Source organism: Scleropages formosus, chromosome 2 (genome assembly GCF_900964775.1).
Source record: "Scleropages formosus chromosome 2, fSclFor1.1, whole genome shotgun sequence".
Taxonomy (NCBI): domain Eukaryota; kingdom Metazoa; phylum Chordata; class Actinopteri; order Osteoglossiformes; family Osteoglossidae; genus Scleropages; species Scleropages formosus.
This window is the reverse complement of record NC_041807.1, coordinates 5,332,897-5,352,565: the sequence shown is the minus strand read 5'-3', so window position 1 is coordinate 5,352,565 and position 19,669 is coordinate 5,332,897. Positions and strand designations below refer to the sequence as shown.

Genomic DNA, 19,669 nt, shown 5'->3' with positions numbered 1-19,669 from the left:
ATTTTGGGGTTTGCTCCCGAGCCAGGTTGTCAATACCAACGGTGGTTTCAATGAAACGGACAACGGTCTAGTCCTCTCCTCTGTATGCAAGCTCAGCCTGGATGCGGGGTTGCAGCCCACTCTGAAAACTGGCTAGGAGTGAGGTGAGATCCCAGCCAGTTATGCACCTCTGAGTTCATTGTGTAGGCAGAACCTTCTGTCATGGTTTACTCGGGAAACCAAGCCGACTGTCTCAGGATGGGGAGGAGAAGGGAATAAGACGGGGGACAAGGGACTTTGCTGTGAATTGCTAGGAGTTGCTTCTTCTATATTTAGATATTGAATAAAGTTTTGCAATCAGGTGTTTACGAGTCGCCGCATTTATGCCCGTCCTTTCTTAATCACCCACAGGTGTGCTCGTCGGGCATGCGGTTTGGGGCGTGACATTTTAACATGCACACTGTGCTCTTCTTTTCATTACTTCATGCCTGTAGCAGTTTAACTGAGGTCATTTAAAAAAAAAAAAAAAACACATAGCAGGCGCTGATTTTGAAGCTCCACCTGCAATGATGGCTGATGAGAAGAAACATCTCCCATGTACTCTGTAAAGGATAGGATTATTATGATACACACAAATTATTTTAAATTGTCATTTTTACAAAGTGCTGGTGTGCTAGCATGCTCTTAGTTTACCTCCTCTGAACAATTAACATTGAAATGTCAGTTTACTTCTGTTCTTATTTAGCGCAGAAAGCATTTTCCTGGAAAAATATTTGAATGCATGCACTCCTAATACTTGTCTTGTCTTTAGTCTTTCACATGTAGGCATTGAAAAGCTAAACAGCTGCAAAGCCACATAGACAATAGGTGCATAACTACATAGTTTTAACCAATTATTCTCCTGTTTTCGATGGAAGACTTTTCAGTAAAAATGAAAAACAATGAAAATCAAAATACATGAAACATACACGAAAAATACATGAATCCTATCAAGTATGCCATTTTGGAAAATTGTTGGTCCAGTCTATATCTTTTTGATTAACGTTCATTGAAAAGGATCAACATTAAGGTCTGGCAAGAAAGACTCATTAAATGTAGAAATATAACATGAGCTCTGTTCATACTTAATAATTGCACTGGGTTCTCATCCTCATGCTCGAGCTCATGCTCATGCTCACTGTGGACTCTGTTCAGATGCAGATCCTCAGCCCAGATATCCTCCAAGTAGAGTTTTCCTTATATCCCCATCCAATGTCCTTAAATATCTGTTAAAATGTCTCTTGTCCAACTACACATCATTATGCTTAATATATCATGCTGGGGTCCAACCAAATGGATCACACTAGCAACCATATAGCATAATCCGGAAAAAATCGTTGAGTATGAAGGAACATTTTTTTTTCACTCCGAACACTGCACGTTTCATTTTTTTCTACACAGAGGAACTGATATAGAAATGAAATGGCTGTCATTTTTCTGTCATGCTCCATTTGTGTACTACTAGAACTGACAAAAATGTAATCAACCAATGTCAAAAAGCTGAAAATACTTTTTCAGAGCGCTCAACATGTCAGTATTGATGTTCTGTCCAGGGTGCCCCCCCCACCTTGCACAGGACAAGCAGTTGATGAAAATGGATGGATGAATGAACAAGTCAACAATATGCACGCATATAGAGGATTTACTATAGCTCATTCAAATGAACCATCTATCCATCTTCTTCATATATTTGTTGAGATTCAGCTTTATTGATGATCCATTAATAGTAAATAGTGCTCTTTTGGCATGGGTACTCACAGTGAGTGAAGCAGTATGTAGTTCTTGAGAACATTTCTGTGGAACTCTGAAAGACCAAATTTCACTAAATTCTCGTCATGTTCCTGCTTGGGCCAAACAAGAACCGGGGATGTGAATATGAGAGACTACAGTGCTGTCAGGTCCATATACAATAGGTCTCCTGATGGTTAAAGTCGAGGCAGTACTCAAAAAATGGCAGTGATAGACCTGCAGTCTCCATCACACTGACCCAAACATGAGGTCACAATCAAGCCGTGTCTCAACAGTTGTGTAATTATGGCAACTCTCTCAGTTAAAATTCTTTATCCAAGTCAGTATTTTGTAGGACATTCCAAAATGAAGAGCTGTACTCTTGACTTATGGAGAATAATTCATGTTTGGCATGGTTTTCAAAATACTCTTGATTCAGTATGATGTCAATTCTTGTTAAAATGTAGGTATACAAGAGTATGATACAAGATCTGCCTGATTTACTTTATTGCATGATGGCCCAAGAAGTACGACAGCAGCAACGATCCACTATCTCACAGTGCCTGGTTGGTAAAAGAGGACATATGGTATATTTAATTGTGTGGAGTTTGCATGTTTTCCTCTTGTTTGCGTAGGTTTCCTTTAAGTACTGCAGTGTCCTCCCACAGCCAATAGATATGCTTCAAGTGAATTGTTGACTCTAAATTGCCCATAGTGTGTGTGTGTGTGTGTAGTGTGTAGATGAGTGACTCATTGTACTTAGTATATCAAAGCATATCTGTAATTTTGTGCGCAAAAAGTGTGGGCTGATATACATAGCGTTCAATAGAACACGAGTGTTTGCTAAATACGTGAATGTAAATGTTTTTTTTTTTTGCAAGATTTGATAGAAAACTGTTGTATAGAACAGAAATCAATTATGAAAGTTGGAATTCCCTTGTCCTGGAATAGTGACACATTTAAAGTAAATTTTAAATTTGAACTTCCATAACTAAACAACCAACCAACCAACGAACATCTACAACCGCTTGTTCCAACCGGGGTCGCAGTGAGCTGGAGCCTACCTGGTAACCAGGGCACAAGGTCGAAGGGGGAGAACACACCCAGGACAGGATGCCAGTCCGCTGCAAGGCACCCCAAACAAGGACTGAACCCCCGACCTGCCACAAAGCAGGTACCAGCCAAACCCACCATGCCCCCATGCACCCCATACCTGAACAGTATTAAAGATTTTTTGTATGTTTCTAAATTAATCCAATTTTAATTTCTTTTGAATACGTTGTACTGCTGATATCTGATCCTGCTAATAACTTCATTTCACACTAAAAATAATGAACCTGATGTGTTACAAGGCACCCCTAAGTATAGTTTTAACTACATTAATTGGATACATTTTGTAAAAGGAGACTTAAATGTATGCAGAAATGAACCATCTTTCTCTCATTCTCTTTCGATTTTTATCAAAAATTACTCTCAACAACACAAGGGATCATCAAGGAGACACTGGGACTTTTCAGGTAAAAATGCCAGTGATGGAAACTACCTGGGAGACAGGAAAACTACCTGGGAGACACTGGGTACACTTCTTTCAGTTGGATAGGTTGAATCATTATTATTGTTTTTGTGAGTTAGGTCTGGAGACAGTTTTTTTGTTGCTCTGTCTGAACACCAAAGTGCCTCAATATTTTTGGGCCTGGGATAGAGAGAGGCTCCTTCAGGAGATCAGGGGTGTCCAACAGGAAGTTTGTTTTGTTTGTGGATTCAGGGTAGCATAGTTGTTTTGCCTTGATCTCTTCCTTAAAGGTACACAAGTAAAATTGTGCATGCCAGTTTCAAGTGGTTTATGATAGCTCCCATGAAGTTTTCCTTTGGTTCAGTCAGTACCAGCAGCCAGTCATTTTTTTTTAATAATATTATTTTTAATTTTAAATCAAAATGTAAATTTGTAAATGTCAGCCTCTATGTGAGAACAACATGGATTATGTCTGAGAAAGCGACAATAACCCTATTGTACTATCACTCTAGATGGTATGTTATCATAGGGTATGTCTGACTGACATATTTACAACCTGCCTCTGGGTGCCAAGCTGATTCAGTCATCCTTCAGCAAAATTCATCTTAATGCCTATGCACACCTGGACTGCTGAAATTTGAAAGGTATTGTGGTCTTCAGAGCTGTGTTACTGTACTGCCACCATTGCTTTTAACAGTCAGAATTGCACTGTATTATGCAGGCTCTTTTTGGGATGTGTGCATGAACATTAAAACAGTTCATAAAAAGGATGAAAGTACTGTATGGATAGCTGCTCATATTATTCCTACATGTGTTCTGTCAGAGGGGGTGCAGTGGGTTGGCCCAAGTCTTGCTCTCTGGTGGGTCGGGGGTTCAAGTCCTGCTTGGGGTGCCTTGTGACAGACTGGTGTTGTGTCCTGTCCTGGGTGTGTCCTCTCCCCATCCAGCCTTATGCCCTGTGTTGCCAGGTTAGGCTCCCTGTGACCCTGAATGGGACAAGCAGTTCAGAAAATGTGTGTGTGTGTGTGTTCTGTCGCCTAGTCATATTGAGATAACTTGAAAACCTTTCATTTTGTGATTTAAGCTGTTGCTTGTCATGTTGGAGACACATGAAGCAAGCACTGAACTGTCAGGATTCAGTGTCCAGGCCCCTAACTTTTGCTCCCCTCCATCCTACCCCACCCCATAGTTGAAAGTTTGATCCAGTTTTGGCACTTCAATCTGTTTAGACGAGTAGTTGTGCATGCGGGGTTTCAGTTTCGATGCTTTGCTAACTGGAACATCAGTAAAAGGACGCTACAGTGATTAGCTCTCCCTTCCTTTGAATGACAGTTGGATATGACAGGTCTAAATAATGTATTTTGATGACGTATCATGTAATAATGATGTAGTCTAGCCCATAGAGATTGTGTCTACGGTAAAGAATAAGAGATAAAATTTGTTATCGAAAAATGTGCTCATTATGATTTGTCTATTTATGTACCCTTCATGGAAATAACAAATACTAAAGAAGTGAATATTTTGTTTTGTTTTGCATAATATAGGAAGGGACAGTGTAAGGTCTCTCAGGGACAAATAGGCTGCATAAACCCAGAATGCAAAACTTCGCCTGTGTTTGATTGCAAACTACAGTTGGGCGAACTGCAACAGAAAGCCCCTGGAGACTCCTCTTGTATTTTCACTCATGGGGCATGCAGTCTAAATAAGGCATCACTTACATTTCATGCCACTTTGCTGTTAATGATAGACTCGAGCTGTATGTGCATGCACGATTCGTCAAAACATGCTCACAATATGTAATGCTGCAGTTGTTCTGTTCCATTGCTATCATTGTGAATATTGTTGGGATTATTTCAAAATATTTTAACAGTAAATATTTTTAAATATATGCTTATGTGTTTACTGGTTCAAAAATGATATACTGAACTCCATTTCATTTCAATGCTGCTACATATTTTCTAAAAAATACAGTAGTTTTGCTATGAAGTATTTTCACTTAATGTGTTTTAGATATAAAGTAACAAATAAACTTTTGTGAGTGCAGTTTTGGAATAATGTGATGTTATTGTGAAAATTCAAACACTGCTATCCATCTTTGCACACACACACACACTTTCAGAACCACTTGTCCCATACAGGGTCACAGAGCCTACCCGGCAACACAGGGTGTAAGGCCAGAGGGGGAGAGGACACACCCAGGATGGGATGCCAGTCCGTCACAAAGCACCCTAAGTGGGACTCAAACCCCAGACCCACTGGAAAGCAGTACCGTGGGCCAACCCACTGCACCCCCCCTTTTCCATCTTTGCACACACACACACATTTTCAGAACCACTTGTCCCATACAGGGTCACGGGGAACTGGAGCCTACCCTGCAACACAGGGCGTAAGGCCGGAGGGTGAGGGGACACACCCAGGACGGGACGCCAGTCCGTCGCAAGGCACCCCAAGCGGGACTCGAACCCCAGACCCACTGGAGAGCAATACCGTGGGCCAACCCACTGCGCCACTGCACCACTGCACCCCCCCCCCCTTTTCCATCTTTGCATTTTATGATAAATTTTATCAATTGCATTTCACTTAGAAATAATTGGTTGGTATAGATCGTAAAGCTCTGCTCTGTTTGGGAGGATTTTGGCCCATTTTTGGAACAGATTTCCTTCATCTTTTTTAAGTTGGTTGAGTGATGTTTGTGGACTACAACTTAGAAACAGTGCCACAGATTCTTGATGGGATTCATATCGGGATTTTGACTGTAAGGTTCATCTTTTGGTTCTTGAGCTCCTCCAGAGTTGCTTGTGATCATTGTCCTTCTGAAAGATGAACTTTCTTCCCACCTTCAGTTTTTGGCAGACTGATGCAGGTTATCTTCTTGTAGTATTTTCCTGTATTTTGCTCATCCATTTTGCTTTATCCATTTTCTTCTTATTTTAAGAAAATTCTCAGTTTCTGCTGATGAAAATAAACATAACAACATAGTGCTGCCACCACCATACTTCATAATGGGGATGGTCTTTCTGAAGACATGGGCAGTATTAGCTTTAATTATGACTATGCAGCATGAAAGAAGTAATTACTCAAAAAAAACCTTGAACATCTGTTTGCTGTTTTCTTTTTCATTTTGTTTTCCCTGGAAGCTGACTGTGGCCATTTATGAATGTACACAGACTCATTAAACTGCCTAACACTTTAGTAAAGATATATAGATATAACCTGTTTATATCTTTACTAAAGTGTAGGTTAGGTTAATTGCTTAAGGATTCAACCACTCTGCTCTGTGTTATTTTAGATGTCTGATCAAAGTTCTTAACTTCATCTCAACTGTGTTGCCCCTGGGTTTCATTGTTACTCAGTCTAGATTACAGGCTTCTTGCAGTAGAGACTGAACTGTGGAACTGACTTTAAACATCATGCTGCAGCATTAGCTTTATCTTTAGATATTGAGAAAACAGGGTGTAAGGCCAGAGGGGGAGGGGACACACCCAGGATGGGACGCCAGTCCGTCGCAGGGCACCCCAAGCGGGACTTAAACTCCAGACCCACCGGAGAGCAGGACTGTGGTCCAACCCACTGCGCCACCGCGCCCCCCGGGTAGGCTCTGGTTCCCCGTGACCCTGTATGGGACAAGCGGTTCTGAAAATGTGTGTGTGTGTGTGTGTGTGTGTGTGTGTGTGTGTGTGTGTGTGTGTGTGTGTGTGTGTGTGTGTGTGTGTGTGTGTGTGTGTTGAGAAAACATTTCTTCTGTTTTCCTGGGAGGGCAGTGGTGCAGTGGGTTGGACCACAGTTCTGCTCTCCCGTGGGTCTGGGGTTCAAGTCCTGCTTGGGGTGCCTTGCGACAGACTGGTATCCTGTCCTGGGTGTGTCCCCTCCGCCTCCAGCCTTATGCCCTGAGTTGCTGGGTTAGGCTCTGGTTCCCCGTGACCCCGTATGGGACAAGTGGTTCTGAAAGTGTGTGTGTGTGAAATAGGTGTGATAATCAAGCAGGTGGTGTACAGCAGCATCCTTGAGTAAGGTTGTTCTTTAAAACTGTGATCCATGTCAATACCTCTGGCTTAAAGATAGTGTAACAACTCCTACTGTAAAAACATAAGGGTGTTAGCAACACAGCCCTTCATGACACAGATTCTGACCCCGTTGTGAACTGGCCTTAGAAGGAACTGATACACACATTGATGGTGCTTTGGCCAACCTCTGTTTTGTTGGGGTGATTGTTTTCTACCTATTGTGGAAAATATATCAAGGGAAGCTTTATCTCAATTACTTGTATAGGGATGATTGTGTAACACTCACAAATGTGACAGTAGTGACAGTAAATCTCATCTACCTTCTGGACTTCACAGTTTACAGGTACTTACTGTGGATTCTATGCTCAGCTGCTAACCATTTCTCTCCCAGGCTTGGCACTAAATGACCTGTCACAGCTGGACTAAAATACAGAACATTCAAGTCTTTGACTGTGTAGTTAGTCACCTGCAAAATTTCTCAGGTGTTAAATTGTAATTCTTGGGTTGTCAGAAAGTGTCTGAATGGAAATACTGATAAACAAGAGAGAGACCCACCTGCGTGAACCTTGACATCTACAAGACTCCTAGATCTGGTTCTCTTACTACTGGAGTAAGGATAACGCTGGTTCATAAATAATAATAAGGTTCACACCATGAATAAAACATCTCTTGATTTGTGCTCTATTTGGAATGCAAAAGTAAGCAAACAGACAAGACCTGAATCACATGAGAGCCAGTCATAGATACAGAGATACTGGAGATATGGGGAAACAACCGTGTAACTGCTTCCTGTATGTTTTTGGTTTCACGAGTACCTTGGTGATACCCAGTGATGTTGTCTGTCCTGTGACTCCAGACTTCTTCTGAAGCAGCTGGGGGGCAAACTCAGGGTGAACTATAATTTACAACAGCCTCTTTTCAAAGTTACTTGAGCTGCCTGTGTGAACCTTGACATCTACAAGACTCCTAGATCTGGTTCTCTTACTAGTGGAATAAGGATAATGCTGGTTCATAAATAATAATAATTACATCAACTCCACTGATAGTGGAATATGTGGGTCTATGAAGATGATGATAGTGGTAAAAACTACTGAAGTAAATAATGGGAATTAGTCAGTGTAGAGGTTGGCATGGTGGCACAGCAGGTAGCATGGGTGCCTCAAAGTGCCTGGGCTCTGTGATGAAGCACAGGCTCCCTCACTGTTCAATTTGTGAGGAGTTGGCATTTCTTCTTGTGCTTTCATCAGTTAACCACACACAATACCTGAAACTGCTTGTCCCTCAGGGGGGTCATGGAGAGCCAGAGCCTAACCCAGCAACACAGGGCATAAGGCTAGAGGGGGAGGGGACACACCCAGGATGGGACAGCAATCTATCGCAAGGCACCCCCAGCAGGACTTGAACCCTAGACCCAGGGGAGAGCAGGACCTGGTCAAACCCAGTGTGCCACTGCACCACCACACCCCCCTACTCTCAGTTAACCAGTTAACCTCCAAGGAATCATCTTCATTATGAAACAATTTATATGTCTTTAGCATTATTTTTCCTGCCCTATTTTTATGCTAAATGATCATAATACTTCCCATTACACCCTTGGATGGTTAAAGGGTAAAATTTGATCTTTTTACACGAATATGAAAAAACAGCAAGACAGTTTCATTGATTTACCTTGACTTATTTGGATGCTTTTCTCCAAAGTGACTTAATTTTATCTTAAACTACATGAAATTATTTACCTAATTATGCAGCTGAGTAACTTTCACTGGAGCAATGCAAGTTAAGCACCTTGTAGCAGAATGTTGGATTCAAACCTGCAACCTTCTAGTCAACAGCTGGCAGCTTTAACCATTATGATGCTGTAAGGTCAGTACTTTGAAAAATATATGGGATGAATGAACAAGACTGTTCTTCCTGATGGGCCCTGTGAAATTGCATGGCTATTTCTTCTGTTGCTTAAGTTGTCTGAGTATGAAGTAAAGATGCAGTTAAAACTGCATGAAGCTGTGTCTTTGTGATTCCCAGTCAAGTGTGTAAAAAAGGAAAACATGTATAGGTTGTAAAGCCATCGTTTCTATGTTTTTTGCCCCTCTACCAGCCCCTCTCCAGATGACCTGTACAGCTGTCCTATGGGCAGTGATTCTCCATGTCAGTTGCCTATCTGATGCTAAATGGAGAATCAACAGCCTCATTCTAGGGACTGACAGAAGGTCCACGTGGGGATCCGTTTTTGCCACTGCTCCTGTGGGAAAATCAGAGGGAGGGGAATAAAAATGGACAGATTGAGAAAGCAAATCAGCTGAGCCCTGCAGTTCTGGGGAGCAAGAGAACCGGGAGAGAGAGGGAGACAGCAAGGGACAGAGAGCGAAAGGGAGAGAGAGGGAGGGAGGGAGAGAGAGAAAGAGCCATAGCATGCGTTCTCAAGGAGAGAGGGAGAAAACACAGCGCAGCAATTTCAATTTCCAACATCCTACAGCAACAGCAAAGGGCTCTTGTCTTTTCCTTGGGGTCTTGTCCTCAACTTCCTCTCTCTCTCCATGTGCTTTCTTAAGAGTATTCTATGATTGATCTGGGGAAAAATGCTGAAGTTCCGCGCCGACAGGAGAGTGAGGTAGGTAGGACATTGTGCCTGGCTGTTGGAGGACAATACAGAGGGGAAGCTCATTGTGATGGGCTGACTAGCAGCAGTGGTTGTGATGAGCACTGAGAGCTGCAGGTCAGCGAAGACTGCAATGCAGTACTGGAGAGAGGGAGAGCTGGTACTCTCCATAATGTATTTATTGGCAATTTCTGTGTCCAAGGCCAAGGGTCGTGTGCAAGCATGTATACATGTGCTAATGAAAACAGTGCATGAGGCCTGAATGATGGTGGCAGTTCACTTAAGTAATTTCTCTGCAGCCGTGTGTTTCTTGTACGAGCAGTTGTCAAACATAGGCATGTGTGTAGGGAATTATGGCACCTTAAACCATGCACATAAACAGCAGTGATACGATTCAGATTCAGTGTATAGCCATTTAGATTCTGTTTGGGGCCATCTGTTCTGCTTCCCCGTATATAGGTTTGTAGGTTACGCATGAGCAGGCGTGCTAAAGCCCAGTGAGATCATGTCACAGCACAAACAGACTCAGGGTGTCAGCCATGTAAGGTTTGTTTTCAGCCTCTGTTTTGTAGCTTTAGCTTGTGGTTCCATGGTGTTTCAGAGACTCACACTTTTCCTAGTGTGTCCCTGGATGGTGTCCAGGGCCCTGTCTTCTACCTGGCAGTGTGCACTGGGAGACTGCACAGAACCTGAGTGGTGCTTGACCAGGAACTCACTGGTAGACTTGCCAAGTCCAGGGCACTTACCTCCAGCGCTTATGCAGGCCACAATCACGTCAAACCTTTGTTAGCATGGGAGAAGAGGATGGAAAAGAGTCCAACTTACTGATAAGGCCTTTGTGTCTGATACGAGTCTCCAGTAACAAGTAGAGACAAGAGTCAAGAAGCTTTCTTCAAGTCACATTGTGCACTCATGGGGTGAAACTTATTCTACAGAGTAACTGTGTATGTTGTTATTTGGGCTGTACTGTAACTGGAACATCAGTGTTTGTTCATTGTCATGTCAACAACTACAGGATCAATATCAAGGACTATAAACTCCTGCACAGGATGCAGACTGAGCAAAAAAAAAAAAAACACTGTGAGCTCTCATGGGGAGTTATAGTAACCACCGTTTTCAATTGTTTTGAATTACAGTTATAGCATAGCTGGAAATCGAGCCTCATATTGCTGTGCCACTCAATTATGAAGAATTCTAATAGCCAGTTCTCAGAAACTCATGTCCCTCTATTCACTGTTTTAGGTGAATTACTCATTTCAAGAAATGTCATAAAGACACCGAGTTCTTTGTTTTTTTCATTTTCACGTTGGCATTGTTTTGTCTGGTGGTTTGAGGGACCTACTGCTGGTATTGGGTGGTGTGTCCCAGCAGTGTTGAGAGCTTGATTATTGATGAGCTATAAAATGTAAGCCCCATCTCACCATGACTCCTTCTCATTTACAGTCAGAATGACCAAAATGGTACAGTCGGGTACCCAGTAATTCAGAGTCCTTTGGAGGATACCCGAAGACTACAGAAATACACTCAGTAAGTGTTGCCTGTTTTATGTGATCTGTAAGTGGCGCACATATGTTTCTACACATCCTCTGGTGTCATTGTGGTGTGTTAGATCTCTCACCAGGGTCCCTTTGCCTGAAATTTTGAAATTTGTTTTTGACCCAACCTGCTGTACAAGCAAAAAATGTACCTCACATGTACAGCCAGTGTAAGATTTGTTGTCATGATTTGTTGTCTGATAACCAGATGTCCTGCTGTTTATGTCAGTTTCAGTTAGGGCAAGGGTCCTGATCTCACACTGTCATGTTCTGTTTCCTGGAAATACATCATTCACAAAATGAATTAGACATAACTTTTACTTACATTCATGTAGCTGACACTTTTTTCCAAAGCAACTTATAGTGTTAAGGTTACCATTATTACAAGCTTACAATGATCAGAATCAGAATGAGTTTTATTGACAAAGTGTGCTGACGCACACAAGGAATTTTCTGTGGTTCTAAATGCTTCCAGTATTTACAGTCAACAAACAGGTGACACAGAATTACAGAATAAATAAATAGTGATGGGATATTGTTGCACTGACAGGAGACCTATAGGGGAGTATTAGCTGCTCGTGAGAGTGATGGCCTGAGGAAAAAACCTGTTACATTATTAATCCATTTTTACAGCTGACTAATTTTTACTGGAGCAATTTAGGGTGAGAACATTGCTCAAGGGTACTACAACCAGAGGTGAGCGTCGAACCTGGAACCTTTGTTTCCCTACAATAAGACCCGAGGATGTTGGCTGGCTATCACACAAGCACCCCATGCTGACTGAAGTTGATGACCAACTGCCATGATGGACGAGATATACCTTGATGAACTGGGAATTTGAGTTATCATACAACAATAACGCCATTGCTACCTGTAATCTGACTTAGAAGTCTTATTTAATCTAGAATGCCCAGCAGGGGTGGGCAGCCACTGGCACTTGGACCCTCAGAGATTTTTTTCTCCCTTGACTTTCAATTGGGAGTTTTTGTTCCTTTCCTTTGTGGCCAGTAGGCATACTTATAACTTCATAAAAGCATTGATAATGTATTACAGTAGTCTTTCGTCAACTATCTTCATTTTTTATTTGCCTTATGCCTTTGGTTAAGTGCTCTGTCAGTGAGTGAGACGAGAGCTCTATAAAAATAATTTGAATTAAATGTTTGGCTCCAAGGGGGTGCGGTGGCGCAGTGGGTTGGACCACAGTCCTGCTCTCCTGTGGGTCTGGGGTTCGAGTCCTGCTTGGAGTGCCTTGTGATGGGCTGGTGTCCTGTCCTGTGTGTGTCCCCTCCCCCTCTGGCCTTACACCCTGTGTTTCCGGGTAGGCTCTGGTTCCTCGTGACCCCGTATGGGACAAGCGGCTCTGAAAGTGTGTGTTTGGATCCAAAAGCAATAGCTGTAACCCCAATGCTACTAGCTATCTCAACATGCTACTGTACAGAGTAGCCCTAGAAAAGAATGACCTCAAGTCTTAGTGTCACTCATGGTACAGTACCTGCAGGATGTGGAGAATTCCTCATTTGAGTCAGACTGACTTAGAGCCCAGATTTAATGTTAAGCTTTGTCACTGTGACATATATTACAATGCAAGTATTGTTTAAGTTAGAGACTTAGCTTAAGGATACACATGTACTATCACCATTATCAGTACTGTGTCTGTTGGCTGAATTACAAAGTGTCTCGTGGCTGAATTAAACAATGTCATACTGTAACATCTTACTAGGATGTTGTTGTACTGAAGGGGAAGGTGGAGTACACAGATAAGTAATGGTACAGAATTTTGATCCTGACTAAAAAGGAAATAGTGCACTCTGCTAAATCCTAGAAACCACAGCGAAGGACTTTTATAGCAGTTACAGTCTTTACCAGCTATGGACACACTTTTTGCCAAGCATTTATTCTGCCTCTCCCTTACACTGCTTTCCACAATTTTACATGTAAATGAAACATTTGTTATGTACAAAAGTATATATTATGCACTTGAATGCATACAAGATACTTCTGGATCAATCATAAATTGATTTGTGGTATTTAATGGGCTGTACTTGTGTGTATGTGAAGTGTTGTGTGTAATATATCAGATATTTATGTATTGTCATATGTAGTTTGTTTTACCTTGAAGTACTTTAGTCAGCACTAGACAGAACACACAGAAATGCAGTTATAAATTCACCTGTCCAGTAGATCAATAAGCCAGAGCCAGCAATCAATATCTTGAAGAATCCTGTAAAGCCCATTTGATTCAGTTCAGTTTAAACCGTATTTCTTCCTAAACTCCAGATTGCATTTTTCCTAAACCATTCCTTTTTTTTATAACTATAACCATAACTATAACCTCAGGGGTGCGGCCTTGCTTCGCTGCCAGGCAGTGCAAAAAATAGCACAGGACTGACTGACTTCTCTTGTACTCTCATGCTGTCTACCGTGAGCTAAACTGTTTTCTTCGAGACATTCTCTCGTCTGAACAAGTGAACTAGTGGACAGACAGGGAACCCACCAGTGGAGGTTGTGAAGTGGTGTGTACCGTGCATCTTTCACTCTCGCAGCATCAACACTGAGAACATGTGTCGCTTCTGGATGTGTGTGTGCAGGAGCATGGCGCTGGACATGAACGGGAAGGCAGCAGGGAGGGGCGACGCCAACTCCAACAGCTTTGCCACGGTGTCCGACCTGTCCCCGGAGTCACAGCTCAATGGACGGGTCAGTGCTGCAGCAAGGCCTTGTGTTCAGCTCTCTTCCAAAACAGCTTCCGAAGAGAACTTAGAGCAAGCAAAGTTCTTCGGACTGCACAGATATGAGTGTGTGTCAGTCAGCTACAATGAAACTTTAAGGAGACATGAATATAGGGTGGTAGTTCTATAAATCAGTAACAGATTTACTGGGCTTTTTCTGCTCATTGAAAGCAAGCGTTTAGTGGCCATCAAGGGCAGGATTCAACTATAACCTGTTTCAATTTAAATTGTCTGCACTGAAGTTGCTGATATTCCATATTTTCACTTTGTTTTCTCCATCTCCATTTAAAGTACTATGTGAAGAGGGTGGTTGCTTAAAAAAAAATTAAACAATACTCTAAATACTGTGTTGTACGTTTATGGGAAAAACATGATGATAATATCTTGATTCCTCACATGTATTCTCAACTGGCTCTGTAGGCACCTCGTTCCTCAAGGAAAGCTGCCACATTTGGAAAGCGCTCCAACTCCATGCGCAGGAACCCCAAAGCGGAGATCAGCAAGCAAGGCTGGCTCTACAAGCAGGTACAATTCCTTCTTCATGCATTCTGATACCATAAAAAGACAACATAGCTTAACAACCGTTATATGCTAGCTTAGCCTTTTTGGCACCTTTGTTTTGTTTTCAGTGGTTAAATTAGCAAAGTTTGATTTTCAAATATTCTTTCCCTCAGGCAAGCAATGGAATGAAACAATGGAACAAGCGTTGGTTTGTTTTGACAGACCGCTGTCTCTTCTATTACAAAGGTATGAAATCACATTCACTGTATTTATCGTCCTCTGTATGCAATGTTGTCATATATTTCACTAAATGAGATTCATATGTTTTGTTAGAATAATTATGTTTTCGATAAATTAATGAATGTATGAATTTTTATTGGTGTAGCTGGTATGCATAAATGGTATTCAAGTTTAGTACAGACTTACACCATGTCAATAAGTTGTCCATATATGGGTGAAAAAGTCATTTGTATTGGAAAACTGCTTCTCTGTTATGGTTAAACATGATAACAATTTAGATGTGGTTCAGTGGCTTGCCCCTTATGACTAGGCCAGTCTGGATCTCAGAGTTCCTCCTTGTTTCAAGTTTATTTGCTTTAAATTCTTTAAATATAATATAATATAATAGAATTTTTTTCAGTAATTAGTTCATAGCAAAATAGTGGTGTTGGTGTCTCACGTGTCCTGGGTTGTGGGTTTGAAAATTGTTTTGTATATAGGACTGTCTGAGTAAAGTGGAGGTGGATATAGTAGTCAAAATATTGTTCAATGCTCAAATAAAAGTGCTATCACATAAAAATATGGAATTTCTCTAAAAATGTTCTTCAGTAAAAATGAAAAAAGTATCAGGTCAAGAAACAAGTTACTTTGATTTATAATACATTATAATGCTTTGACCCACTAACTTTTCAGTTTACATATACAGTATGTGTAGTTGTAAATAAATTATGTACATTTCTTTCAGTTACATGAAATTCTGAAAATAAAGTATATTAGATACAGTCAATAAGAGTAATTATTGAATTATTGTAGTCAAATAAAACAAAATACCACAGTCTGGTAGGTATCATTATTATCCATTATTTATTCACCTGTTCATGCAGTTGAAAAATTTTTGCTGCATTCAGTTCAGTGTGTGCATCTTCACCAAGAGTGCTAAAACGGATGTAGCAATATAGACTTGTGTCTTCTGAGCACTCTAACGACTGCGTCATCCTATGATCCAGACAAATAGTTATGTCAATTATTTGCCATTTAGCTGACACCTTTATCAGGATGATCACCATTTAGTAAAAGCATTAGTCACTGGCAATGAAATAGTGACAGGAGTGGGACTTAAAGTACATCAACATTAGATAGTAGCTAGCACTGACTTGAATACATTTATATTGTTTGATTTAGCTGATGCTTTTCTCCAAAGCAGATTACAATGTTAGGATACCTACAATTCTTTACCCATTTATACAGTGGGTTCCTTTTTACTGGGGCAATTTTAGGGTAGCACAGCTGGATATGAGATTCAGGCCTGTAACCTATGGTTCCAAAGGCAGCAGTTCTAACCACTATGGTACCAACCGTCCCATTACAAGATATTTAGGTAGTTTATTGCAGACAGGTAAATGTTGTCTAACCTGGCAATTTAAGTGATATTCCAGTACTATTGTTGACATTGAAATTGTGCTCATAAAGCAAGCAGAGATTGCTTGCTGATTATTTTCCTGATAGACAGCAAGATAGAAACACAACTTACAGTATGATGTTTTGGAGTTCATGTGCAGTGAAACTGACATTCTGAGAAAGATGACAAAACATTTGTTGGTGAATATGTAGCTAGCACTGCCTATAGATGGTTAGAATATGTTTTAGGTTAGATTACCTGAAAATGTGATCACGGGGGGTGGGGTGGGTGGGGAGTGGGTGTGGTAGCGCAGCGGGTTTGGATGGGTCCTGCCCTATGGAAGAAATTTGCCAAAAACCTTGGTTAAAACATAGCAAAAACACACTAAACCTTTATTCAATTAAACTGTCACAACACGGAAAAAACATTAATTTATTAAGCTCTTTTTAAGCTCTTTTAAGTATGCTCTTTTTTCCTCATGAAAATAAAACGAAATGAAATGAAATTGGACATCAATTAAGGCGGCGCAAAATTCAACACTATTCAACTATTCAAATTCAACAAAATTCAACACTAAACTCTAATTAGTCAGAACTAAACTCTGATTAGTCTCGCTGGAAAAGTTAACCAATGATAACTGTGACAACGGCCAATGAAGTCACCAACAGAAGTCAGCTGATAGTGAAGAGGTGTGAAAATTAGCTCCACGTAAAACATTAATTTTTAGAATACACACACACATATTCTGAACCCCATGTCCCATTTGGGGTCACGGGGAGCCAGAGCCTAACCTGGCAACAGAGGTTGTAAGGCTGGAGGGGGAGGGGAGACACCCAGGACAGGACGCTAGTCCGTCGCAAGGCATCCCAAGTGGGACTCAAACCCCAGATCCACTGGAGAGCAGGACCCGGTCCAACCCACTGCACCACCACGCCCCCCTTAAGGTGCCAGCTAAACATTAATTAATAATAATACTTTGTCCTCTCTCTGCCGTTTCAGTACAATTTTAATCATTCTCTTTAAATAGTCTTATGCAAAAAAAAAGTGGCAGACCTATGTCAGTCTCTTTACTGATGTAAGAGCTGAATTGTTTCTTCCATGTGGCATAATGACTTTGTGAGTACCGCTGCCACCTCACAGCTTCTGAGTGCTGTGAAAGAAAATGGGTTTGATCCCCACTCAGCCTGTGTGACGTTTGCATGTTCTCCCTGTGTCTGTATAGGTTTCCTCTTGGTACTCTGGTTTCTTGCAAAAGTCCAAAATCATAAAGTTCGGGTGGACTGGTGAAGGTAAATTGTCAGTATTTTGTGTGTGGGTATCTTGTGATTGACTGGTGTCCCTTCCTGGATCTACCCTCCTCTGCCTTGCTTGGAGTACATCTGGGACAGGCTATAGCTGACTGCAGCCATGCTCAGGACAAGTGGTTATTGAAATTAGATGGATAGATGTTTCTTCTGTTATTTTTATTATAGTTACTTAAAAGTGGTGTATGAAGTGAGGTCATTAATACACATATTTGAAGATTTCAGCTGTTCCAATAAAATTCCTTACCCCATAAAAGTCAGATTCAGAGTTTTGTAGAAGGCTTGTGAAAATAATGTGAGATGGGGATTAGAACAGCATCATTGTCACTACTGATTTTTTTAATCCAGATATTTTGATGATAACGTCTAATGAACAGAACATACTAAGTAAAGGAATTCTGGGACTGTGGGATTTTCTTGAGTAATAACAGTTGTTAGAGAGCTAAACCCAGGTTTTCAGTGCTGTCTGTATGTGTCTGCTTGGTATCTGTTTTTAAGACCTCTAATTGTCCAGTGTGGAGCAACATCAACAAACAAACTCCTTGACAGAGGGGTTGTGAAATATTGCCAAACAATAAGGTGGTGCAATATCATGTCTTATTCTCACTGATTAAACCTTACAAAGACACCAGAGACATTTGAGAAACCTTTTGCACATAAGAGATAAATTCCAGATTAAATTTTTATTATTTTGCAACAAACTGACTTTGGGAGTTATATTGTAAGGAGCCACGTTGCTGTTTTTAGTGGGAAATGTGTTTTATTGTTACTGGTTAGTGTTTGGTGGCGCTTCTGGGGAAAATGATGGGGTGACTGTGTCCACTGGTGTGTTCAGAGAGAGCCTGAGGGTGCTAAGCAGACTGGAAAGGCTGGCTGCAGGCGCAGGTTCTAGAGGAAATTGGGTCCTCAGACCGAGGGCATTATTTCCTTGGTAGTGTTGTTCGAATAAATTGGTTAGTGTTTGGTGACGGATGGGGAATAAAAGGGCGTGTTTGCGTCTGCCTGGGGAGAAAGGGGAGAGAGCCTGGGGACGCTAAGCAGGCTGGGAAGGCTGGCTGTAGGCACAGGTCCTGGAGGAAACGGGGTCCTCTGACCGAGAACATTATTTCCCTGGTGCTGGTGTTCAAATAAATCGTTCGTAACGAACGCTGCCTCCGCGTCCTTCTTCGCCCCATCCAAACCCATGGCGCTGCACGCCACAATATGTATAAAGCATGGATATACAATATGCCATGTATACCAGAAAGCATAAAACTTCAAGACAAAAGAAGCTTGAATATTGCCTACGCGCTGTGGGTTATTTTCCATCCATAACTCACTTTAAACTTCGAGGAACTGGAAAAGAATAGGTGTAATAGTAGATATTTTCTGGTGACAACAGTACACATGGTCTGGAAGTAGCATAAGACATAGTCTTCCATTTAAGGCAGTGGCACTGGTTGGCTACCTGCCCAACATTATCATTTAAGTCCTGTTCCCAGTGCCAGCCTTCACCTTAATGGCAGTAAAGCCTTCTCGATAATCTGGAACACAACCCCTTTCAGGACTGAGTCCATTGTTGTCCATCTGACTCCAGTGAGTCTGACTAAGTCTCCCAGTCTACTTGTACATCATACTATAGCTGCTGACTGGCCTGAAAGAAACCATAATACTATAGTATTTATGCTTGCTTTTGTAGTCTAACTGTAGGGCATCTGATGAAGTACTTCAGTTGTAAAACCCTAAACAGGTTTCTGATCTTCTAGCGATTTACTGAAAATGACATGTCTTGCTATAGGATATGAGTGCTGACATCCTGATCGAATTTATGCCAGCAGTCATAGATGTATACAGTTCCTTAAACCAGAACCCAGTTCCTTCAAGCCCTAGAACAAGCCCTGAAACCCCTTTTCATCTCCTCTTTTAAACATAAAGGTATTTTGATAAACATTATGCTAAAACCTAGTGCAATTAGTAAACTTTATAATTTGCTCTTCATCAGGAAGTCTGATAGCAGTATAACTATATAAAAATGTTTAGTTTCACACATCTCTTGGCATTGTCTTCAATTTGAAGAACTTGAAAAAAGCTGCTTTCACGACTGTTTTCTGTAAAAAAAAGATTGGTTTTTGGAAAAATGGTTT

The 19,669-nt window shown here is 41.3% G+C and overlaps 1 protein-coding gene across 12 annotated transcripts in view; it reads left to right on the top strand.

Moving 5' to 3' along the window:
* The window catches only part of plekha6 (pleckstrin homology domain containing, family A member 6), a 95,350-nt gene that overhangs the window by 40,645 nt on the left and 35,036 nt on the right, over window positions 1-19,669 (top strand). For 9 of the 12 annotated variants that reach the window (XM_018758591.2, XM_018758596.2, XM_018758603.2 and 6 more), the window contains exons 1-5: window positions 9,661-9,871; window positions 11,303-11,386; window positions 13,983-14,091; window positions 14,544-14,648; window positions 14,798-14,870. In XM_018758591.2, coding sequence (XP_018614107.2) covers window positions 9,840-9,871; window positions 11,303-11,386; window positions 13,983-14,091; window positions 14,544-14,648; window positions 14,798-14,870 — 403 coding nt within the window. In that variant the 5' untranslated portion in view covers window positions 9,661-9,839. Of the gene's footprint in view, window positions 1-2,866; window positions 2,921-9,660; window positions 9,872-11,302; window positions 11,387-13,982; window positions 14,092-14,543; window positions 14,649-14,797; window positions 14,871-19,669 lie in introns of those variants that run through there. The other 3 variants (XM_018758601.2, XM_018758599.2, XM_018758602.2) reach the window with 3 other exon arrangements.